The sequence below is a fragment of the Rhinolophus sinicus genome, chromosome 14, assembly GCF_057876585.1.
Source record: "Rhinolophus sinicus isolate RSI-liver-muscle chromosome 14, RSI-T2T, whole genome shotgun sequence".
NCBI lineage: Eukaryota > Metazoa > Chordata > Mammalia > Chiroptera > Rhinolophidae > Rhinolophus > Rhinolophus sinicus.
The window spans coordinates 43,137,593-43,163,678 of NC_142514.1; the positions used below are offsets into that span (position 1 = coordinate 43,137,593).

The 26,086-nt window shown below is 41.3% G+C and overlaps 1 protein-coding gene across 15 annotated transcripts in view; it reads left to right on the top strand.

Annotated features, from left to right (window-relative positions):
• The window catches only part of FGGY (FGGY carbohydrate kinase domain containing), a 386,336-nt gene extending 367,468 nt beyond the window's left edge, over nt 1–18,868 (top strand). For 9 of the 15 annotated variants that reach the window (XM_074334784.2, XM_074334793.2, XM_074334782.2 and 6 more), the window contains 3 exons: nt 12,344–12,405; nt 12,643–12,713; nt 18,636–18,868. In XM_074334784.2, the coding sequence (XP_074190885.2) occupies nt 12,344–12,405; nt 12,643–12,713; nt 18,636–18,667 (165 nt within the window). In that variant the 3' untranslated portion in view covers nt 18,668–18,868. The remainder of the gene's footprint in view (nt 1–12,343; nt 12,406–12,642; nt 12,714–18,635) is intronic. The other 6 variants (XM_074334788.2, XM_074334791.2, XM_074334792.2 and 3 more) reach the window with 2 other exon arrangements.
• Nucleotides 18,869–26,086: the final 7,218 nt, after the last annotated feature.

The window sequence follows — 26,086 nt, forward strand, 5'->3', positions numbered from 1 at the left end:
CTTGACCTTGGCATAATGTCAGAAACCTTTAACATGATTTTAAAAGGTCATCCAAAATCTAAATCCTGCCTTCATTTGTAGCTTCATCTCATCGCTCATTATATCTACTCTGACCATCTTGGACTTCTTTCAGTCCTTTGAATATGCCATATTCTCTTGACATGAGGCTTCAAGTATACATTTCCTTCTTCCTACAACCTTCATTATCAACTTTCTTTAACTGGCCAACTCTTTTTGAACCTTCAGATAGTATCCTAAGCACCCAGACTAGTTTTGTCTCCCTCTTACACAATCAGATAACATCTGTGTTTCTTCAATAGACTCGTAAGTTCTTTGGAGACAGGGATAGAGCTGTCAGATTCTGTGATAAATCCAGTGCCTAGCATAATGCCTGGCATACAACAGGTACTCAGTAACTATTTGTTGAACATTAAAACTAACATTATCTGGCTCAGACTTCCCATTTTGGAGAAGAGGAAACTGGGATCCAAAGAAAGGAAGCAACTTATTGAAACTCACAGAGCCCAGGCTAAGATAAATACAGGACCGTGGCCTCCTGTTTTTCCCAGATCAGTTCTCTTTCCAGTACATCATGTGCTTGTCTATCATTTAGTAACCAGAGGGAAGCAGACTGAATTCCCTGTGTCTCGTGAGAGCCACAGCGAACTCATAATGCGTAAACACAGCTGGCATAGTTGTTGTTTTCTTTGTTTATTTTATGTAAAAGGACTGGAAGTCCAACCCAGAACTAAACTCCATGTTTCCAAACCTACGCTCCTACCACTGTTATTCCCTACGGCCCCCGGTCTGCTCATTGTTCATCTTCCTTCCCCTCATAAACAGAGGCATCAACTGGTATCTGAATGGTGTTGAATGGCTCCTTCATCCCATGCCCTTTGTCACTCCCCTGCCCAGGCAGCATGTCACATGTAGCACAAGATGTGGAAGCGCTGTCTTTAAATAGCAGCCCTCAAGAAAACATTACAAGATCCTATGTCATGCTGGGCTGGAGTAGGATAGAATAATGATAAGAATAAAAATAATTCAACTTTTCTAAGCTTTTGCTTGTGTCAGGCACTAGTTTAGATGGTTTGTATGCATTTTCTTTCTCATCTTAATAACTCTATGAGAAATTATTTCAGTTCTTTCTATTTTACAGATGAGTGAACTGAGGCATAAAGAGGTTAGTCAATTGCCCAAGCCATTCAGTTAGAAGAGCCACAGTTCCAATCTAGGTAGCCCAGCATTCGTGATCTTAACTTTGTGACAGCTGACAACAAAGAAGATACTGACCTGACAGTTAGGAAATACCAAAAAGTATAAGTGAGGGAGATCCCATGGTTTCTTTATACAGATACCCTACTCCCGATTCATTCATTCATTCGTCCATCCATCTACTCATTGTTCTTTCATTCTCTCAGCATATATTTGTTAAAGAGTCACCTTATAACAATTTCTGGGAACACTGATAAAAATCAATGGCCTCTATCCTCTTAGATCTCATACTTGTTGGGGAGACATATCAGTAAACACACATTCATCCTACTGTGTGCTAAGTGCTCAGATAGAGGGAAGCATGGGGCATTGGAAACACAGAAAAGATTATCAGCCAATTTAAAAGGACACCACAATGATCTATCCTGGACTTGGATTCCACGCCTTTCCCTTTCTCTGCCTGATCTCTGTGTCCTCCCCAGCCTGCTGGCTTCACAGTTGCTTTCCAGCCCTTCTCTTGCTTTGGTGCTGTCTGGCTTCCCCAACTCTTGGCTTCAGAGTCAACCTCTCTGCTGGTCTTTTCCGTCCGGAAGTGGTTTGAAATAAATTCAGGCTTAGCCAGAGAGACTTTTGTACTGTAAATAAAGTCTAAGACCAGCCCTGGAGGCTAGAACCAGCGTATCCAAGCCCTACCTCTAATAATGGCTCTGGCCAAGGAGAGTTGAAGATCCAAAACAGGGAGCTTTAAGGAGTGTGGAGAGATGAATAGATGGATAAATATCCTGTGTCTTAGACAAATTAGTGATTTACCAGCCTAAACACAGAGAAACTGACCCTAGTGACTACCCAACATCTCTTACAACTCAATCACTGCACACTGTGTTAATATCATCACATTTGATTCTTTGCTGCCAATTATGGTTCCAGATCTGCTGGCCAAAGAGTCTTCCCAGCACGGAAATACCTTTGAATCGGGCAGTGTTGAAACCCTGAGAGCTGCAAGGATGTTGCACTTTCTCGAGTTACAGTCTCCTTTTGGCCTATTCCATCCTAAATAAAGTTTCTCCCTTACGTCCATAAATAAAGCATGTCTTGGCTAAATGATTTCTGCGAATTAGAGCTATCCATTGAATTTGGTGACTAAGAGAGTTGTTAGTGATTCTTGTTGCTCACTGTATTTGATGAAATGGGTGGTGCATTCTACCTTAGCTGTGGAAGACATTAGAGCCAGAAAGGGTATATGGATTAAAAGAAAAATACAGGATTGAGATTCTAGAAATGACCATAAGGTGAAGGAGGACATTTGGTAGGAATGCTGGGGCAAGTGTGAGAATTCAAGTAACGGGAAATTGAAGTCAGAAAGTAGCTATTAGAATAGTGGAATATGCATAAGTATAGCAGTCTCAGGGGATGATAAGTTTCAGGGTTTGGCTGTGGAGTGAGTGCTGAAGTAAAGTGGAGATGGAAGTTCCTGGAGTTGAAAACATTTCGAAATCAGTGAGACTCACCATTGACACCCAACACATTCTCCAGAATCACCTACTCCACCAACCTGAAGCATACACCCAAGTATATACTTGGGAACTCTTATCTTTTGATAAAGTTTCTGGGAAAATAAGGTTTGTTTTAGTAGATAGGTAATTGGGAATAGTGATAATAATAATAACTAACTTTTGAGCATTTAGTCCACACAACAGCGTATGAAATAGGTATTTAAATCCCAATTTTTAAAATGAGGAAATTGAGTCTCAGTGTGTTAAGTGGCAGAGCTGGGATTTGAATTATGGTCTGTACTTGTACGTCACCAAAGCCTTTGTTCCATAGCACATGGTTAAGAGTACAGGTTTCAATGATGTGTGATTTCTTCATCTTTCAACTGGTGGAATAAAGTAGGTAAAGTGTTTAATATAGTGCTGGGCCATAGTGAATACTCAATAAATGTTAGCTATCAGTATTATTATTGTTGAGTTGTTATTGTTTTTGTTATAGCTCACTGTAGTCCTTTATGCCTTTTCAGTCAGAAATATCAGCAGGAACATTTCTTTTCCAACCAACAACCGTTTATTAGAGGGGTGATGGCTTGTAGTTTGGTATAGACATAGCTATAATATGTCTGATGCTTTTAGCAAGAAGCTTGATATTTTTGCTACCCCCCTGTGCCATGTTTGCTGTAATTGAATTGCAACAAAACTGTACTTTGCTGGGGAAACACAGTGGGTCTATATTCACTTTCAGACTGGGCTTAATAAAACCCTAATGAAATGTGCCATTGGGAGTAACTGGTTCACTTGTCAACTGAGAGTTAACCAAAGAAAAGACATATGAGTATGCATGGAACCAACAGATTGCAGAGCTGGCAAAGACTTTAGAAATAATTTAATCCAACCCCCTCATTTTACTGATAAGGAAAGTGACTACCAGGGAGGGGAAGGGTCTTACTCAGGGTCATACAGCTGACAGTAATTTTGTTTGTTTCAAAAATTAATATGCAAATCTTTCTATATCTCAATGAATGTACCTTCCTGCCTTTGTAAGCACAGTATCCTGACTAAAATTGAATTTATCTTTGACAGTGGAGAAAGGACTGGATTTTACAGGACCCCAAAGTCATCAGAGGGAGATAAATTGTCACGAACTAATGCTAGCGACCTGCCTATTGGTTGTGAGCTCCTCAGGCAATGAGCCTGGTCTTATTCATGAGGTAAAGCGTGTTTCAAATCCTAGCTGAGCCACATACTAGCTTAGGCAAGTCACTTAATTTGTCTGAGCCTCTGTTTCCTTATTGTAAATTTAAATAATAAGACCTTTTTCATTGAATGTTTGTGAGCATCAAATGAGGCATGATATAGATACACAGCGCCTCTCTAAAATAGACATTCGGTAAGTTTATACTGTCAGCTGATGTTTAACTAATACCCTGCTAAGAGCTAGGGATACAGCAAGGAATAAGAAAGCCAAGGACCCTACCTTCATGCAGCTTAGATTCAGGAAGGAGGATTAGAGGTGAGGACCACAGAGGAAGAAGTAGACAATAAACAAGGCTGCAAATGAATTACCAACATAACTTCAGGTCATGCTAAGTGCAGTGAAGGGTTATAACGATAAGGATGTGAAATATGAGTGTTTGCAAGAAGTGGACTGTTTCGGCTAAGAGGGGCCAAAGGTGGCCTCATCGAGATTATCTTTGAAGAGGACTTAATCACATGAAAAAGCTAGACAGTCAATGAGCCAAGAAAATATTCCTGAGAGAAGCAGGAAGGCCCTGAGCAGGAGTAAACTTAACATGTTCGATCAACAGCTGGACGGCCAGTGCGTTTCTAGCATGGTGAGCACCGTGAACAGGACATGAAACGAGGTTGGAGATACCGATCTTGAAGTTTTAGGCCATTCTACAAAATGTGAATTTCATTGAAAAACCAATGGGAGTCCATTGCAGCTTTTAGGGTTGAGAGACTCTGATATAACAAAAACTAAATATGTGATCTTTGTCCCTGATTCCTGGCACACAGTTCCCAAAACTCACGGTATCTCTGGAGTAAAAAGAGTGTCCTTTGTATACTGATGAGATGACCGGTAGCTAGGGACCCCTAAATAGCTTGGTTGCCATGGAGGTTGGTTGCCAGAAAAGCCAAGGCCTGATTAGAGGGTAGGAAATTTCAACCTCAACCCCCCATCTCCAAGGAACAGAGAGGCTGGAGATTGAGTTAATCACCAATGGCCAATGATTTAACAAATTATGCTCATGTACTGAAACCTCCATAAAATCCCTAAACTGCAGGGTTTGGAGAGCCTAGGGTGGTGCACCGCAGAGAGGGCCTGGAAACACCACACACCTCCCACACCCCCATACTTTGCCCTATGCATTTCTTTCATTTGGCTAGTCCAGAGTTGTGTCCTTTAAAGTGAATTGGTCATAGTAAGCAACTGAGTGTTCCTGAGTTTTGTGAGTAGGTTATCAAATCTTAGGTAGAAAGGCTGGTCACGGGAACTTCTGATTTATTATAGCTAGTCAGTCAGATGTACCGGGGGCCTGGACTTGTGACTGACATCTGAAGTCCTGTGCAACTGAATCCTTACATGGTGTTGATGCTAACTCTGGGTACTTAGCGTCAAAATTAAATTGAATTGTAGGACACCCAATTGGTGTCTGGAGAGTTGGAGAATTGGTTGATCTAAGAAAAAACCCACACATTTGGTGTCAGAGGATTGTGTATTATGGGTGAAAACAGCCCAGAGAGATAAAATTTAATTTACCTCATTCATTGAATCATTCAACAAATACTTATGGATTGCCCATTCTGGCCAGGCTCAGTGCTTAGCACAGTGAATGAATCAAATAGAAAAACCCTGGCCACATGGAGCTTGCATGCTAGTGGGATAATAAATTTGTAAAATTTACAGAGCATTTGCTATGTGCTGGCACTGTTCCAAGTGCTTTACCTAAAATAACTCACATGATCCTAACAGTCCTATGAGGCCTACTATTATTATCTCCGTGTTTTAGGCATAAAGGAAATAGGCATAAAGTTCAATAGTTTATCCGTAATAATATAGCTAGTAAGTGATACAGCCCAACTTCACACTCTGGTAGTCTGTTACAGTCAGAGTCTATCATTTTAATCACTGCACTATATTTTCTCTCTTTCTGAAAATCACCTTGACTGGCCCTGACTGCTATTAGGATATGAAAGCAGAAGTTAGGAGACCAGTGAAGGAGATGGTAGTCAGAGAGTACGATACTGCAATTTTCAACAATACTATGAGTAGATATTATTCCCATTTTATAGATGGAAAGGTTAAGGCTTGGTTCAGACATCCAGTAAGTAGCATAGCCTGGATACCATCCCAAGCCTATTTATCTCTAAAACCCAGTATCTTTTTACTAGCTTCTCCACTTCGTGCAGAATTGCAGAGCCTCCACACCCCCACCCCTCCTTTATGATCAAGCGACTACTATGAGGTACATTTTAGAGTCAATATTAGAAATTGGGCATTTATTTTTTTTTAATTTCCATTTGGTAGGCATATAATGGAAAATTAAATAAATTATAAATATACCAACACATACATGTATACACATACAGGGTGTTTTTTTCCTTTTATAATTTTAAATTGAAATATAGTGTACGTAAAGTGAAATACACAGATCTTAAATGTCCAGTTTGATGACATTTGATAAATGTGTACCCCCAGGTAATCAATACCCTAAACAAGATGTGTGTGTATGTCGGTGGCAGGCTGGCTGGCTGGATAGATAGATAGGAAGAATTTAAAATTATAAATGAAGTGTGAGTCTTCCTATCATGATTAATGATGAAGACTTCTCCCACTCTTCCCTTTCTCTCATCCCTTCCAGCTTCTAAATTGACAGTGTTGTCTCTAGTGCACGAAGGTTACACAGAACAGAATGCCAGATGCAAGTCAAAAGATGACTCTGTCAAAAATAAAAACAAAACAAAATAAATAAAAGAACAACTAGCCATTTCTTAATGCTTTTTGGAGGAAAATCACATTGCTATACTTTCTGTTTTTCTGTGGAGGGGTCATGTGCCTCAGCCCACACATTAGCATGTGAACTTGTTGTTCCAGTAAAATGAGTCAGAGCTCCTCAAGAAGGCAGATTCATATATTTCAGAGCTATGTGTCAGCATCTCTGAAAAAAAAACACAATACAATGTACTGTACTGGTACGTCTTACACATGTACAGTCACTCATTCTCACCCAAGAAATCTCCCAGCTAATAAGCAGCAGAAGTGGGATTTGAACTCAAACCTGGAGGACTCACTGATGAGGCTTTTGCATTACAGGGAAGACAGGAGTATCGGGTCTAAGTGTAGGACTCAGCAAAGGTCTGGAACTGGACTTGAATTCTGCCTTGACTACATATTGGCTTTATGACCGTGGGCAAATTTTTTTATACTCTCTGTTACTCCTTGATTCATAAAGTGGAACTAGATGGTGATCTCCGTGACATAAAGTCATTTTGAGGATTAAAAAGGTCATGTATATCAAGCAATTAGCACAGTGCACAGCACAGAGTGAGCACTTGGGGAGCTTTGGGTTAAACCAGCAATACGGCAGTGGCCGTGGGAGTTGTCTGCGAAGTCAGTAGGTGCCACGTGTTTTGGATCATATATCCTATCAGTTAAAAAATGTTCAAGCTTGCATCCTCAATGCATGGAAACTTACTTATTTTATAAAAAGCATAGACATGCTCTGACCTTATAGATTACACCTACTCTAAACAGGTAAAATATAGCTGAAATAAAATATTTCAAATATTTGCCTATTATGATGTCCTCATTCTAAGATTACGCAATATCTAAAGGTATACTAGGTCTGCGTTACTTTTACCTTATCCTATGAAGAGCTAGTACCAAGTAAAAGTGTCACCATTTTCTTGTTTACTTGAATCTCAATTGTCACCATTACCTTTAATCCATTGACTGAGTCTTTTTCAGCCACCTGTTGATTTTGTAAGGGTTGGTGTAAATAAACCAGATAATACCTTTGACTCCACTACTCTGGGCCATGTAAATGACAACATGTAGCAAATCCCTGGCAGATGGGGACATAGAAGCCCAGTGCCATGCGGTCGTCCCCTCAGTCTTGTAGATCGCCTCTGTTCTTCTCTTAGGAAACCTCACACGTCTTAGCTGACTCGTGACTATCTGATGTGTGGACCTACTGATGGATCTGCTGATAATGTGCATATTAAGTGCTGGTCACGTTTAATTTCCTTAGACTGAAAATCAGATAAATGGCACCTCCAATATTTTGTTCTTCCAGAATCCTCATGCAACATCTTGAGCCCTCCCTGGAGTACATGTCTGCCACCGTCCCTGTTGGGAAAGTCATGGCCCTTTCATTCAGCAACTCGGCAATCATGCCTCAAGCACCTGTAAGGGCTAGGATGTGCCAGCATGAGCCCTACGGTGACCTGGTTCCTGCCTGTGGGGAGCTCACACGATATGATAGCACCCACCATGCCAGGTCCTGGTTATTCTTCCCTGCCGATCCTGACTCTGGACACGGCCAAGCTAGCAGCACCCTTGGCTGCCCGGGTCTAGACATCTTGATAGTCTTCCCAAAGTCTTAAGGCCATTGTTCCCTTTCCCATGGGGAGGACGAAGGTACCAGATCCCCTGCTCCCCAGATTAATGTGTCTGCACCGATGGAATCTGCATCTTCTCCACGGGTGCTCAAGAGCCCCTTCCTTTCTTTAACCTAATTTCCCTGCTTGCCTCACCTCAGTGTAGCCTAAAGCCTGTGGTAGCTCCCAAACCAGGCCAGAATGCATGAGAAGTGGGTGTTTCCTGCGCCCACACGGGCTTGTGATGGCCAGTGCTGCTCCCAGAGAAGTGAGCAGTGTGTGCACCCTGGGAGCTCGGCCTTGACACGGCAGGGAAGGGTCAAACCCCATGAATGCCGTCTTTCATGCCCGGGGTACAGGGCCCCTATTTTTTCCTACAGAAACCCTTCACTTGCTTTCAGAAGTAACGATCAAATGTGAACTTTCATGGTTTATTTATAACTCTGCCTTATAGAGAGAAAGAAAAGAGTGATTAAAATGCTATTTTACAAAATATTTTGTTTTTAAAAAGCTTTCATTGTGTGGGCAAAAAGGAAAGAGAAAAGTCACTGCATTCATTGTGCTGTCTAGACTCTCAAACAAAGAGGGTAGCGTGCTGCAAATTAAGATTGTCCGGCTCCTGCCTGCTGACAGAAAGTATGAATTTTGAAGCCAACTTCAAATAGACCCTTTTGAACAGAAATATATTGTGGGGGTGACTATATTTAGCACGTGTCAGCATTTCCATAATAAATCCATATTGTTATGCTGCGGTAATTTCCAGATTTACTGCAGCCAGTGGGTTCATGAGGTTTCACTTTTATGTTAATTATTTGGAGAAATCAGGAAACTCAGCAGTGCTATTTCTGATGACAGCACTGATTCTCTGGGCATTCTCCTTATTGTGTCAAATACTCGTTATGAGCCCTGCCTCCCAGGAGACAGAAGAGTGAGCACGAGGCGTTTTGACTGCCTTCTATAATCATAACTTTGTTTTGTTTTTTTAAAATGCAGCGTACTTTCTTTCCTTGCAATTATCAAATCCATATATGCCACTGTAGACAATTTACAAAACACACAAAAAAGTTAAGAAAATTAATTATCACCCATGCTTTTGAACCTGTTAACATTTTAATATATTTTCATCCAATGTTTATTATGCCTATGTAACTTGTGTTTAGAACAAACACAATTCTTGAGGAGCCTCCTTTCACCCCTTTCCCTACAAGGAGGCCTGATACACAATAAACCAACAGCTCTCTTCTAAAAATCCAGCTCTTTTTCTAACCTTCCATATGGATAAAAGGTTTAAGAGTTGATTAATGGGTCCTTAACCACCCTTTTTACAAATTCTTCAGGGTGGTCTGTTTCTAGCTCACTTTGGTATCTTATGTCTGTCATCTTTAGACCTCAGCCAAAACTTCCATTTTAGCGTTCTGTCGTATGATCCGCAAGTTCATTCATCTCGTAGACATTCCCTGAACACATACACTGTACCAGATGCCGGGTTTGGCAGTGGGAATAATTATAACAGTTCCTATCTTGAGGAGCTCGCAGTCTAGTTGGGGAGACTGATGTGCTAACAAAGCATTGCGGTGCCATGTCATAAATGCATGATAGATGGAAGCACAAGTTGCTGTGGGGCAAATAACTCCATCTGGGAGGGAGGCAGGCGGCGGGATGAATCGGAAAAAGTCCTCTCCATGGAGACAATACCTGAGCTAAGTTTAATGCTTAAATCTGTACTTTTTCTGAGCAACCAAACAACCTCTTTTTAAACCTTTGAAATCTCGATTTCTGGTGTTTGTTTCTTAATAATTTATTTTCTTAAACAACCCGAATCTGAAGAAAGGGAGAAAGAATTCCCTGTGTGCCTTTTGTCCACACATCTGTTACAGTGAGAAGGGAAGTGACATTTATGGAGCACCTCCGATACTACAAGTTTTCCCGGATCCCACCCATGAAGGCAATCCTGGAATGTTGTCTCAAGCCTGAGGCCTGAGCACAGCCCCCGGAACAGTCCCTGAGGGCATTTTCAGCAGTCAGAGGAGGGGGAAGAGGTGAGAGATCCTGCCTAGATCACGGCAGAGCAGGACTCTGAAGGAAGAAGTGAGGACAAAGCCAGAGAGCGAGCCAGTGGCGAAGATGGCCATTGGGGTTGCTGAGGCATCTTCGCGAGGCTCAGGGTTTACTTTAAGAGAGTCAGAACCTAGTGCAGGGAGCAAACATTCTGACGCGCTGGGGTAGGCCAAGCTCTGAAAATGTCCTTGTTAAGTGGAATGGCAGTAACCTCACTAAGATGTGTGTGACTGCCCCTTCACAAAATGACCCCAGACGGCCCTTGTTTTTGTTTTTATCTTTTCGTATGATTTCCTTTTAATAATTTTGTATAACTTCTTAAAATCTCCTCACTAAGGATGCCGATTCTTGTCTGCTGTCAGTGTACTTGCTACTTGGGTCTCCCACTTCGCACTTTTAAATCCATTGAGGGCAGATAACTGTTCAGAATGTTCTTGCCTTCCTTGGGGAAGAGTTGGTGAAGCATCCTTGCAGGAGTGGAAATATGTGTAAGTGACTAGCTGATAAAGAAGCTTTCACGCTTCTTAACCCTGGAATAACTATTGAAAAGAAGTTTATCTGCTTCCACCATAGTTATTTATCATACTGTATTTTGATCAGGGTAAATGTCTTTTCTATGGTGAGCTTCTTGATGAAAGGACCCATCCATTCTTCATCTCTGATGTGCTTGGCACAAGGAAGGGGTTTGATATGTTTTGCAAATATTCTAGGTGCTGAGACTAAGAAGCAAACAGAAAAGCCTGTGGCCTCATGTAGCTTACATTCTGGTTAGGTCAAGTGGTGGAGAGGGCAGATAAGGGAAACATGAACCAGTAAATACATGGCATGTCAGAAGGAAATCGGTGGTAAATTTTGTGTGTGTGTGTGTGTGTGTGTGTGTGTGTGTGTGTGTGAAAACCACAGTAAGGTGGCAAAGATGGGCAGGGACCATTTGGAAATGTTTTGAAGAGACCTAGGAGCTCTCATATTCTATGTGGTAGTCAGCTGTTTACTTTTTTCCTCCCATGCTCGCATGTGAGTTTCTCCAGGACAGAGAGTATGTCTTATGCCAAGCTGTGTCCCTAGCACAGTGAGTAATGAGTATGTGGAATAAGAAGTCGTGTAGAAGTGACCCCAGAATGACGATATCCTGAACAATAAGACTTCAGTAGCTGTTCCTAAAACAGGGCCTATTCTGAAGAGCTTTGTCGTGCTATTACTTACAATCTGCCTAGTCAAGTTTGTGGGGCTCCAAAGTTTGGGTTCATTCCATTCCTCTAACTTTCCCGTAGCTTTCACAGCACTGGAAGGCTGCCCAAGGAAACCTAACCATTTCAGTCCTCTAATGGAGCCAATACAATCTATGATCGGTTTTCACGCTGTACACGTTAAACCATGTCCACTCAGATGCCGCAACTTGCCGCCTGCCCGACTGTCCCACTGTAAAGACAGGAATGTTCCAACGTCACATTTCAGAACTCGAGTCAATGAGACTCAGCCCAGAGGTCTCATATCTGTACTCAAAATTTCAAAGACTTCTGGAAAGAAAGCTGAAGGTGGAATGAAGAGGTCTTAAATATTTTATCCCGCAGTAGAGGTACAGAGTGGCTTCCATTTGGTTATTGTTATGTTGAGTTAAGTAGACAGTGTGCTCTTGTTGCCTCCTGAAGCCCTCATGTCCAGCAATGAGAAGGAGAAATAATTTCCTCCCATTGCTCCCTGGGACTGATCACAAACACTTCACCTTCTAGCTGTTCGTGCCCTGGAGGCCTCAATACACAACCATTTAGGAAGGCCAGGCTGTGCGGTCATAGGTGTAGCTTTTAGTGTTCATTGGGTCTTATTCCCATTACTAGCGAAAATAAGTTGAAAAAATATATATATTAACTGAGTATCTTAAGGGGAAATGAATTCTAATTAAATGTCGTTGCCTATGACAAGCCTCACTTCGGGTTAGCTTTCCTACTCAGCTGTGTGTTCTTCTCTTCATTTGACAGGAGGCAATGGCAAGAATGAGCAAAGTTGGGAAAGTTGTGTTTCCCAGGCTTGAGGATAAAAGGTAAGTTTATATTCCGTATATGCACAATGCTAAGGAATGAGACCATACAAACACTAGAGCTGCACTAAACCTTGGAAGTCAGCTAATCCAGTCCTTTCACTTAATAGTTGATAAAACTAGGTCCCAGAAAGGAAAGTCTCTTTCAATTATCTCTGATCACAAAGCTACGGAGGGCCAGACCTACGGGTCTAATACACACTTCTGATCTCTCAGACAAGTTACTGTTCTCTTCTCTAGGTCATTAGCAGCAAATCGGGCCTACTCTGCTCTAAAACGTGGATCGTTTATATCTTCCCTCAAAGGACAAGGTAGCTTCTGTCCATTCTTTTACCCTTTGCATCACTTGGCATTGAGGGCTGCATCGTGACCTTGATCAATATTTTAACCCCATGTCCTAAAACACTAATTTATTGAACTCCTGCTACATTCAACGCATATTATGCTCATTAGCCTCTAGGTGGGTTTTAGAGGGGATTAAAACACAATCTTACGCACAAAGATCATTTCAGAACCACGGGATAAGTTCTCCAATAGAAGTATTACCAGGTGATAAAGTAGCCCAAAAAACAAAAGAATGTCACCTGTAGGGGCGAGGGAAAGCTTTTGAGAGGAGATTAAGTCTAGCTGACTTTAAATGCTTAAAAGAAATTGTCATCAGACAAGACAGGGAAGGACATTCTCGGTAGAGGGAGTAACATGCAAAGTTATAAAGGTGAGAACAGCATGGTATGTTCAAGGAACTATAAACAACTCATAATTCTGCAATACGAAGTATGCAATAGGGAATGGCAGGGTGTGGGGGTGTAGATGGGGTCATCTCGTGGGGAATTTGAGGCCATGCTGAAGACCTCAGACTTCATCCTCCAGGCAGAATGGAAATATGGAACTTTTGACAGTGGTGGGACCTGGTCAGATGCAGATTTTGGAAAGGTACTTCGAGGATGAATTCAAGGGCCTAACGGTAGAAGCTGAGAGATCAGATGGAAGGCTTTGTCAATAATCCACATTGAGAGATGAAAAAGACCTATATCAAGTCACTGGTAGTGAGTTTAAGGATGATGAAGGGACAGTTGTGCAAGGGCCTTTATAATTTTAGGAACATATTTGAGGTTAAGACATAAAAGCAAATTCTACCTTATATAACGGACAGTCACAGGTGCTGATCCCAGCAAAGCACAATCAGTATTTAACAGAGTTGGAAATGTCCACAGAAGAGCAACCAAATTTATTTTCATTTTCTTAAGGAAGGTCTCCAAGTGGAACTGGGCTGTTATCCTCTGAATATAGACTATAAAACTCTCTCTAAATACAGGGGTCAGAGGAACTGGCCCTAACGTGAAGGAGTTCAACTCACGAACACTGAGAGATCCTACGTCCCCTTACAGTGGGAGCCATGGGCCAGCAGCATCGCTCTTTTGTTGAAGTTAGAAACATTATTCTTCCCTGTCTCTTTGCTGATCCTTTCAAGCCTTTTGCGGGAAGTCTGTTTTTAAGTTCTTCCAGTAAATCCACGTGTTCCTTTTGTAAAGAATCCTTAGCTTCTAGCTGTCAGCTGGGAGCCTTCCTGTGGAGAAGGAGGCACACGCGGTGCTCTATCGCCATCTGCAGGCTGCCTGAATGTCTGCAAGTAGAAAGGGAGCCAGTTTCCCTCTGAGCTACTCAAATCACATTATTATCTGTAGGGAACATTTACTTAGTTTGTGCCACACAGGAGAATCCGACTGAGTGTGGAAGAGAGGGCATTCAGTTGATTTTAAAAGTCAGGATCACAAAAAGCATAATCTAGTTCGTATGGTTCAATACGCTTTTTAGGAGGATCCCAAATCTCATTTTTATTCCCAAACCGAAGTTATCCCTGGTCTTAGAGCAGTCACGTAAAAGTGCCCTAGAAAATTTTGTGCATCAAAAGGCATTAGTAACAGAATAAAGAGGTATGCCACAGAATGGGAGGAAATGTTTGCATGTCATATATGTGATAAGGATTAATATCCAGAATATATAGAGTACTCCTAAATCTCAACAACAAAACCAACAACTCAGATCAAAAATGGGCAAAGGACTTGAATAGACATTTCTCCAAAGAAGACACATAAATGGGCAGTGAACACATGAAATGATGCTCAACGTCACTAGTCGTTTAGGGAAATGCAAATCAAAACTACAATAACATACCACCTTACACATATTAGGATGGCTACTACACACACACATGCAATGCATATATATATATATATATATATATATATATATATATACACACACACACACACGTATACACACATATTTACATACATATACACACATGTATATAAACATATACACACATACATACTGGGGGGGGTGCCAAAAAATGTATACAAGTGGACACTTTAACATTGCTCAAGCAATGTATACACAGCAAGTAGCTCGCCATAATCAGAAGTGTCTGGACGCTGATGGTAACCACTTTGAGCACCTCTTGTAATTGCAGAAGTCAAACGTGACTTGTATTCATCTTTTGTTATCAGTATATATTGAGTATTACAATTTTAATACAGTTTTCCTTTCTTAAAATGTGTATACATTTTTTGGTACCCTCTGTATATATACACATATATATACATATACACACATATATACATATACATATACATACACACATATACACACATATATACACACATATGCACATATACACACACATACACACATATATATACGTATACACACATATACACCCATACACACATAAACACACGCATACAGACATATACACACATACACATGCATACATACTCACCCATATACACATATATACACACACATATACCAGGGGTGCCAAAAAAATGTATACACATGACTTGTATTCAACTTTCATTATCCGTATATATTGAGTATTACAATTTTAATACAGTTTTTTCCTTTCTTAAAATGTATATACATTTTTTGGCACCCTCTGTGCACCCATACACACACACATATACACACATACATATAAATACACACACATATACACACATATACATATATATGCACATATATATACATATATGAGTTCTGACAGTTAAGTTCACGAACTCATTGTAGAAAAAGTGCTACATACCTCATTGCTGAATATCACTACGGTCACCTTCAAAGTCCTCTCCTTGGGAAGCTATGCACCGATGCCAGCACCTAGTCCACCCTTCGAGGCAATTTTGGAACTCTTTTTCTGGAATGGCCATCAGAGCTGTCATTATATTACCCTTGATGTCCTGAATGTCATCAAAATGTCTTCCTTTCAATATTTCCTTTATCTTCGGGTAAAGAAAAAAGTCATTAGGGGCCAGATCAGGTGAGTAGGGAGGGTGTTCCAATACAGTTATTTGTTTACTGGCTGAAAACTCCCTCACAGACGGTGCCGTGTGAGCTGGTGCATTGTCGTGATGCAAGAGCCATGAATTGTTGGCGAAAAGTTCAGGTCGTCTAACTTTTTCATGCAGCCTTTTCAGCACTTCCAAATAGTAAACTTGGTTAACTGTTTGTCCATTTGGTGCAAATTCATAATGAATAATCCCTCTGATATCAAAAAAGATTAGCAATACCATTGCAACAAGTTCGCGAACTTAGTTTTCTGACCTCATATATATGCACATACATATATATATATACATATATATGTATATATATATATATATATACATACATATATATGTATATATATATGTATATATATATATATAAATATGTATACACAGCAAGTGTTGAGGATGTGGAAAATTGGAACCTTTGCACACTGTTGGTGGGAATGTATAGAGTGGTGGTTCCTCAAAACTTAAGAATAGAATTACCATATGATCCAGAAATTCTACCTCTGGATATATACCCAAAGGAACTGAAAGCAGAGACTCAAAGGGATATTTGTACACCCATGTTCATAGCAGCATTATTCATAGTAGCTAAAACATAGAAGCAACCCAGTGTCCATCAATGGATAAATAAACAAAATGTGGTATGTACATACCATGGAAAATCATTCGGCCTTAAAAAGGAAGGATATTCTGACATATGCCACAACATAGATGAACTTTGAGGATATTATTCTAAATGCAATAAGTCAGTCACCAAAAGACAAATACTGTATGATTTCACTTATATGAGGTACTTCGAGTAGTCAAAATCAGAGAAACAGAAATTAGAATGGTAATTGCCAGGGACTGGGGAGAGGGGGGAATGGAAAATTATTGTTTAATGAGTATAGAGTTTCAGCTTTGCAGGATGAAAAGGGTTCTGTGGATGGAAAGTGGTGATGGTTGCACAATAATGTGAATGTTCTTAATGCCACTGAACTGTATACTTAAAAATGATGAAAGTGGCAAATTTCATGATATGTATTTTACCACAATAAAAAAATCTGAAAAATTAAAAGCACATGAAAAAATAAGTGCTGTAGACCTCCGTTTTCTGTGTATAAAAATAGGGAAAATATGCATTTCTTGGCATTCCAGGACAATAGGCTCATACAAGAACATTAGTTCACATTAGTTAGCACTTGGCAGCTCACGGAGTGTACCATGTTCATTTTCTTGTTTACAATCCGGTCACTCTGTGGCTATAGGTACAGTTACCACCCTCTTGTAGCAGAGAAGCTGAGGCTCAGCCCATTTCAAGAAGTTGCCCAAAGTCACCCAGGTCTCACTCCCTACAAAGCCCATGTTTTTCACACTGTACAAAGAATAAGGCCAACAAACAAAGCTGCTGCAAAGTTGTCAGTATTGAATTGGAAATCTTTAAGTATATGAGAAGGGTTAATGACCTAAGCTCCCTTCCAGCAGTTTTGAGATCCCGAAGTTAGGAAATCTATCAGATAGTGAAACTTGCTTAGCGTAAAATTGTTATTATGCTAAGTGTCATTAAAAGGAGAAAATTGCTGTTCCAAAAATCATTCTATGATTAATGAATTTGGTGGCTCACAGAGTGGGTTTTAGGAGAATCCACATATAGCTAGATTGATGATAATACTGGAATATTATTTTTTTTTAAAGTAGCTACCATAACAAGCACTGATATGACTTCCTATGAACCAGGTAGAGCTCTAAATGCTTTTCATAGATTCCCTCACTAAATTCACGCAACAGCTTTTCAGGTGGATCCTATAATTATTCCCATGTACAAATGGGGAAATTCAGGCACCAACACATTAAGTAACATACACAAGGTCACACAGCTAATCACGGGTTAAGCTGTGATTCAAAGCTAGGCTTCAGCATCCACCTCTTAAAGCTGTGTTTGCCCCATCACAGCTCTTGAGTTACCATAATTCTTAAGGTAGAAGTGCTTGGAGGAGGGAGGACTCCTATTAATCTATTTAGCTCTGCATGTTTGCAAGTAGAAGTTCCAGGGTTATTACAGTCTCTCTCCCGCATTCACAAGCTTGCACCAAAGCTCCCTCATGAGGACTTCCTTTGAGATCCTCCCAGAATCTACCACGACAGCCTAGCTAACCTGGCTTCATCAACCTCCCCATCCCACCCCCATGTCAGCTCCTCCCAAGCATGAGAAGTATGGACCAAGTTGCAAGTCTTCAAGTATGATTTGTCTTAGCTGCTCTCATCCCTTTCAAAATTGGGCTGCTCTGCCATCTGACTCATGGCCAACATCAGGTTCTAACAGGTCTCTGTTGAAGAGTCAGCAGGAGAGGCAGGGAGGGTAAGGTCCACTGTGGGATGCCTGGGAGGCAAGGCACAGCCAGGAAAGTCATTAGTCACGTTTTCATGGGGTTTGACTCCCAAATAAAGCAGTCTGCAAAGGAAATGGAGGTGTGGAATCTGCAAAGGGCAATTAAAATGTTTAGTCTCGTCCCTGCGCAGGCTGTGGTTTTAAGCCAGTCATCAAACCTGGAGCTAGTCATATTTGAAATATTTATGGAAGCTGGGAGGTGAAAGGTCCTGTGTTCCACCTTTCAGTACATTGCAGGGAAGGCTTTGAAGTCAGACAAATCGGAGTTTGAGTTCTAGCCCTGCTGGTTTTGAACTATACTGTTTTAGATATGCCTCTCTGAGAAAATGTCATTTACTTCTAAAATGAAGATACTAACACCCCATGTAAGTTACAGATAATAATATTCATTGCTCAGGATGCTGTAAACATCCAAAAACTGGGGGGCAGGAGGGGCATCCGCAAAACCATAACAGATACATTCCTGTGCTAAATGTAAGGGGAAGCTGCGTATCAGTTTGAGATTATTCAACATATTCATTTGTCTCTCACAGATATTATGACAAGAAATATCAGGTATTCCTGAAGCTGGTTGAACATCAGAAGGAGTATGCAGCGATCATGAAAGGGGACTGAACAGAGCTGGCAGGTGCCAATGCCAGGAGGTTCTGTGTCATTGCCTCAGGGGCCTCCGTCATTTCAGCTTCTATTCAAGACCCTTTAGGTATCATTGTATCATTGCTGCATTGTCTTTTAATAAAGAAAACCCACACGTGTGCAACCAGAACTAGAAGCTTCCATTTCAAAATAGCACCATTATTTAGTCGGCAGTTTCACAAACACCGACGTAGAGACAGATGTTTCACCGAGGGTCACTGGGTCTCGTATGGGACTAGACCTTGGGGATCATTCAGTCCAGGGGAAACTTATACGTTAATTGATTCAATGTCAACTATTAAATGAAAGATTTGCATTGCTTTTGGTTGGACATCTAATGTCTATTCTATAGGTGGCTAAAAGCTTGTTGTTAACTTTCATTTGGAAATAACTTCAAATCTCCAGAAAAGTTTCAAGAATGGGAATTATACAAGGAACATCCAAGTGCCTAACTTTTACCTTTTAACATTTCCTTCATTTGCTTTATCATTTGTATATTATCTCTCTGCATATATATATATATATATATATATATATACACACACATATATATGTACTCATATATACACACAGATTTTTTATGAGTCATTTGAGAGTAAATTTCAGTGAACTTAACTTTTATATAGCACTTTATTTAATCTGCCATCATATTCCAGCTTTGTCAATAACTCAATAATGTCCTTTTTGAGTGCATTTTTATCCCTAGAATCAGATACTGCATTTGTTTACAGAATCGTCATCTTGCAATCATCACATTAAAGAGATACAGGCAGGAATCATCAATGGATTCAGGGGGGAATTTTGATGAGTAACAGGATGTATGCATGTTCTTAAAATGTCTCCTCACAGATTGTTTATTAGTTACAAGAGAAAAAAGAATGTTAACTATACAGGGCAGAAATACAACCACACCTTGATTGGGTGATGGAAATTACCTGCAGCTGGGCAGACGGACATCCTGTGCCTCCAGCTGTGATAGCCTGAGAAGGACACAGCGTCATTCTGGCTGGGGATGCATAGCCCAAACCTAATCATAAGGAAGCATCAGACAAACCCCCAAATGGACAGCATTCTATATATTTTTTAATGAACTATATTCTTAAAAAATGTCTCTCATAAAGACCAAGAAAGGCTATGGAAAGTTTCCAGATGAAAGGAAACGAAAGAAACATGATGGCTAAAAGCTTTTGATGCAGACATATGTTTGGGAAAAAAAATTAAAAAGTTGCTTTAGCTGATACTATCATACACACATAAACACACACATATGCACATCTACCCACTCACACCATTTCAGACCCAAGAGTAATGGCTAATGTTGATTCTAGGACTGTCATAGCTCACGAGTTTGGGGAGAGGATATGGGGGACTTCAGCAACACAAGTCAGCAGGTAGGAAAGAAAAAGCCAATACAAGTCAGTCAACAAACATCCTCCGGAGTTCTTATCCTGTGCGAGGCATTGTGCTGAGCATTGGGGTACAAGGATAAATAAAACATCATCCCTGCCCTCAGGGAGCTCCCAGCCTAATGAGAGATGGAGACGAGCAGATCGATCATAGCACATCGTGAGAGGTGCTACAGTAAAAGAAGGCATTTGCTGCCATGGTGCATATCGAGCAGGAGAAAAGGAGGAAGCCATGAAGGGTGGCCGAGCGGGCTGAACAGCAGTGTGCTGTAAAGGCTGTGAGCCCTGGCTCGGGTTTCTAGGCCTGGCTTTACCTCTTACCAGCTGTGTGACTCGGAAAAGGGTCCTTAATCTTCCTACGCCTTAGTTTCCTCATTTTTTAAATGAAGATATTAATAATACCTACTTTACAGGACGATAACGAGGATTAAATGAAATAATACATGTAAAGCACCTAGCACCATTGTCTGGACCATGCTTGTCTTTTTGCAGCGCCTGACACCTAGAAGATGCTCCGAATAAGAACAATAAAGAGCACTGAGTAGGACGACCACACCCAGTGGCAAAGGCCAGCTCTACAGTAGTGTCAACAGTATTCGAAGGCTATAGAGATCTTGGGCTGGGCATGGTCTGGGGTGAAGTGGGTGTGAGTTTCCCATGCACGAGGTGTAGCTACAGGAGGAAGCCCAGTTCATTCACCTACACCCCAGCCAGAACTCAGGCTGCGGATAAGGACTGGGGAGTAGGATGCAGCACCTCAGAGGAGAAATCGGGTAAAGCAAGATCTAAGCAAGATGTCAGGATGGTCAGACAGACGCAAGCTGCTAAAGCTGATGAGCACTGAGTCAGAACCTGGGCCAGGTCTATGCCTGCTCGTGCAAAGCAGTGGTCAGTGCAGCAGCTGTGCGTGGCTAGGCCACAGGTATGAGCGTGAATGATGACCGGCCATTTGCCACGTCCTCCCTGTGTGTCCTTCCCCTCGGTCCTGACCACAGCACTGAGACGTCCGCAGCACTCACCTCCACGTTCCAGGGGACAAAGCTGAGGCTCAGAAAAGATAAACACCGTGCCCCGAGTCTCTCAGGTGGTAGTGGGGGCAGGATTCAAATCCACATCTGTGTGGGTTCCAAGCTTCGGGGGTCGCCCCCTTTTAACAGCTGGAGAGGAATTCTGCCTCACCAACCGCTCTTTCGTTCCAGTGCTCATGCTGTGAGTGGGTGACCAGCTCTGGGTGCTGGTCATTCTCTCAGGCAACTCATATCCAGACCAATCCTAATTTAATGTCCCCACTGCTTAACGGAAAAAGGAAAACACACACAGATGAGGCAAGGAACATGGGAACCCTAGAAATCCTCTGGCATCTCAACAGTGTGGAATAGCCTAGGGCTGAAGTCTAGACCCCGGGCAGACACTAAGCCTCTGGGTCTTAGTCCCATCTCTGTCAGTGGGAGAATCCTGCTACCTACCCCCTAGGGTTGTCGGTAAGGACAGGGAAGGAACTGTGTGGAGAGCCCCGAGTACAATACCTTACACATAATAGGCACCTCACTGTATGTTTTTCTACAGTGTTCTCTTTGTGCCACCTGGCTAGTCGGTTAATCCCTAAGAAAATAATTCTGGTTCCTACTCTAAAGTCAGTATTTTAGGAAAATGTAAATGTCTCTATGGATTTCTATAACCACGTGTAACTTGATAATAAAAATTTTAATGACTCCAGTACTCACCTTCTTGCACTGGGGAAGGAGGCTTGATTTAATACACCTCATGCAAAGTGTAAGTATATTTAGCTTTTATGAATACGAATTACAGTGTGGCCAGAGTGGTTTGTGGGATTTTTGTTTTGTTTCATTGCCTACTGAAAGCTTTTCTTTCAAGTTGAAGCCAGCCTTGCTTAGCAAAGCATTTTGCCAAGGAATACATTAGGGTTTTTAGTTTTGACCAAAAATACTTCCCATATGTGATGAACGTAAATGTGGCTTTCAAAAGAGCCTACGAGAACAAAAGTAGAGAGGGCAGTGGGAAGAAAAGACAAGGATGAGAGAATGGTGTGACGTGTTGCAGAGCTGCCGTAAACTACAGGACCCAATGCCAGAGTTTGCTGGACTCCAAAGGAGGCATCTCTAAGGGGTTCCCTCTCATGGGGAGACCCAGACTTGGAGATTGGTCTTAAATGCAGAGCACAGTGTGTTGTTGTCAGAGGCATTGAGGAGTGAGGGATAAAGAAGCATAAGTTCCAAGGGGAGCAGTGAAAGTGCTGTGGGACATCCGCGGAAACTTCCAGCTTTGAGGAGGAACCAAACCAGCATGTGACGGAAACTAGCTGGAACATGAAGGTCTTTACGTTAACGTGGTCTGCTATCTCTGACAGGCCTGAAGATAATCAAGTTATTCGGGTTTACTTATTCGTCCCCTGCCCCTGACCTGTGAGCTCCTGCAGGACACCGATCCTCTGTGCAGGAAACCTGTGTTTCCTGCACCTAAACAGTCCCTGGCATGTATGGGTGCTCAGTACATAAATACACAAACACAAGATGTTCTTCTGCACAAAGAAGACTGATAGAACTAAAAACATCTCAAAATATCACTTTCAGGTCAGTCTGTGATTGGTGTTAATGTGCCTTAATTTAAGCAACATACAAAACGTTAAAATGTGACATGGCCATTCAGGGTTAAAAAATTATGCCTTCTACCTAATGATTTGCTTTTAGTTTTTTATTGCGCGCACACACACACACACACACACACACACACACACCACTGCATAATCACACACCTCATTTTGGGTTGTAGCTCAAACTCAGAAAGCTTTTGTGAGTTTTCAGTGCTATTCCGGACCATTTCCTGTATAATCACTTATGGGAAACCAATTGTGTTATATTCCAGAAATACCCATTGTTCAGTAGGGCTGTGGTCCACGTGCTTTCAGAATCCAAGGACATAGTTACAAATAATTATCATCAAAGGGTGTAAAATGAAGGACATTGTCGCTAAACAAGAAATTAATGACTGAGAGGAGCTATGTAATGTAATTATACTTAAGATGGGCGTTCTAATGAATTACAGAAGAATCTTTGTTCTATCTCATGTCTCCATAAATGCACTTAACTGCTATTGACAGTAATAGGAGACTTGAATATAAAAAGTGTTTTTCCCCCTTTTTCCAATTTCTAGAGGAAGAACTTTTTATTTTTTTAAAAGTACACTTTTAAACAGTGTAAAAGTACACTTTTAACAGTGTAAAAGTACACTTTTAAACAGTGTCTCCCAGTACTTCTGAATATTTGATGATATAAAATTTGTAAAACAAATGTAAGTTAAAAACAAAGATTATTCGCTAATAGAGTACATCCAGGTTTCTCAATTTATCATCAACTCGACCATTAATCTTATGGTCAATTTCCATCGTCACAGAAAATCATTTAAAATTACGTATTAGAATAAATGCTTCTAAAGGCCTAACTTTGATTTGCTTAAGTCATGCCTTAAGTGTTGATTAAAAGTGTTTCCTTATTAAAATGTAGGTTGAGCCTGGCTGTTTTTATTAATCTCTGGTATTTAGGCAAAGTCAATAATGATGCCTTCATTTGCATACCTCTTGACAGTTTCCATAGTGACTGTACATACATTATCTCAGCTGCTCCTGGTAATAGATTGGTTAGGTCGGCCTGACAAAGGTAAGGATCCCATTTTACAAACACAAAAACCATGGCTGCAAGAGTTTGAGTAACTGGCCCACAGTTGTGTAACTGGAACACAGAGGCAGGACCACTCTGCTGCTGCTTCCTAAATACAAATTAGCTTATCTGTGTAACAGAAGATGATTCATTAGTTCTCTCCTCTGCGGTATGCCTCTTTAGCAGATGTGTAAATGTGTAGGAGGCACCTTCTGATGCTCCCTGGTTGGTCAGAGCACTGTGTTATTTCTATTGGTGAGCAGAGTGGTAACGGGCAACAGCCTCCCAGCCATGGGGTCACCGAGCCCCACCTTCAGATCACAGCTTCATCGCTTACTGATTGACACCACGTATGAATTCGTGCAAGCTAGTTAACCTATAAATGACTGTTCCTTATCTATAAAGTGGGAGAAAAGAAAACCTACCTCTCGGCTGATGTGAGGAATAAATGGGATGATCTTTCAAAGTGCCTGGCACAGTGCCTGATATAAAATAGAAGTGCAACAAACAATACGTTTTTCTCCTCAACCAATCCATTTGTACATTATAGAATTTCTGGAAGAACTGCTTCCAGTCAACTTGGAACAGCTTTATATCCAGTTTCTATCGGTGAAACTTCTATATTCCATCAATTACAACCAACCATTATAGGGCTCTTACTATGTCAACAATGCTGGAATAATTCTTGTCGATATATAATGGAGCTGGTATCTTCTTGAGGAAGAGAAAGGACATATGTAGAGATTTAACAACCACAGAAATCTCATGCAAGGTGCTCAGTATGATAATAAACCACAGGAAAGTCTCATCTATCTGCACTCAGTTGATAGGTGCTGCAAGAGGTCCGAAGGATGCCAGAAACATTGTCTGGAAAGATTCATCTGGAAATGATGAAAGCTGAAACATGTACAGCCCTGCCTTTCTCAGCTCTGTTGAACTGCAGGTACTAAAAGTCTTTCGCCTGAGATCCAGCTCTGTTCCGTCCCTGAGGTGTGACAGGCGGAGGCAAGCCATATACACCCAGTTCAGAGCAGCCCCAATTCTTCCCCAGCCAGTGAGTCTGGAATTCATTTGTCATTCACCCCTAGGGACCAGGAACCTCAGTAAATCACAGGCTTCTCCCCTAAAGTGCAAACGTATTTGTCAAATATGTCACAAACCCTTGAAATTGTGCAACTATCCTTATGCTGAACACAAAGATAAACGTTGAGTCTTCCCTCATGGTTCACTGCATTTTTCCTAAGCTATTTGTCACAAGTCCATGCCTTACATTTCATGCCACCTGTATTTCTTCTGAGCTCAGGCTTTCTTTACTTATCCTCTTATTTAGAGCCTCACTACTCCCTTCAAATTTGATTCTTGAAACTGTCTTTCTGGGTAGAACCTTGGCTGTCCTTCAACCCTAGGCTGGTTAAATTCTCCTTCCTGCTACTCTGACTTATAAATCATCTCTCCCATCCCACCTGTCCCCAGAAAGCCCTATCTCAAGTTAAATCATTTGGGAAACTTTCCTACCTGCTACCTGCTACTTTCCTACCTACTCAGCAAACAGCAACTAGGGGTAAGTGTGTGGTTTTCCCTCCAGTTTCTCTCCTAGGGCCAGAGTCCTACCTTGAGTTTTAGGTTGTTTGGATAGAATCCTGATACATTATATATCAGGGAGCTTACCAGCTCCCCTTCAGGCCCAAATCCAGTTCTCTATAATTCTCTAGCCACCAACCTGGGCCTTGCTTTGGCCCAGACAGACCTCCCACAGAGCATCTAAGGCACTCAGCATACTTGCTGGCTGGAAACTTCTATTGCTATGCCAACTGTGATGATGTAAACTGAGAGCCATTGAAGATGTTCTCCGAGTGCTTTCTGTTCCCGGGCCCCTTGTGGTCGAGTGGGCTCTTTTGACCAATTCTGTTTAATGAGCGGTGAGAAATGAAGTGTGTTATTTCTGGACCAGGTCTTTGATCGTCAGTGTGAGAGTCCTCAGAACTTTCTTTTCTGCTACACAACAACCTGCAATATTCCAGATGAGGATTCTCTCTCAACTGGGGTTCCAGAGTGGAGATGACTCAGAGCAGAGCCCCCAACTAACCCACAATGAACAAGTAGTTTGTTGTGGAAAACACTGAGGTTTTAAGGTCATTTCTTACTTCAGCATAATCTTTTCTATCCTTACTGATATTCCTCATAATAACTGATATGAGAGCAAGTTTGCCAGGATCACAACAGCAGGCTCAGTGCTTGGGGTAAGACGTGTACCTACATTAATCCCCT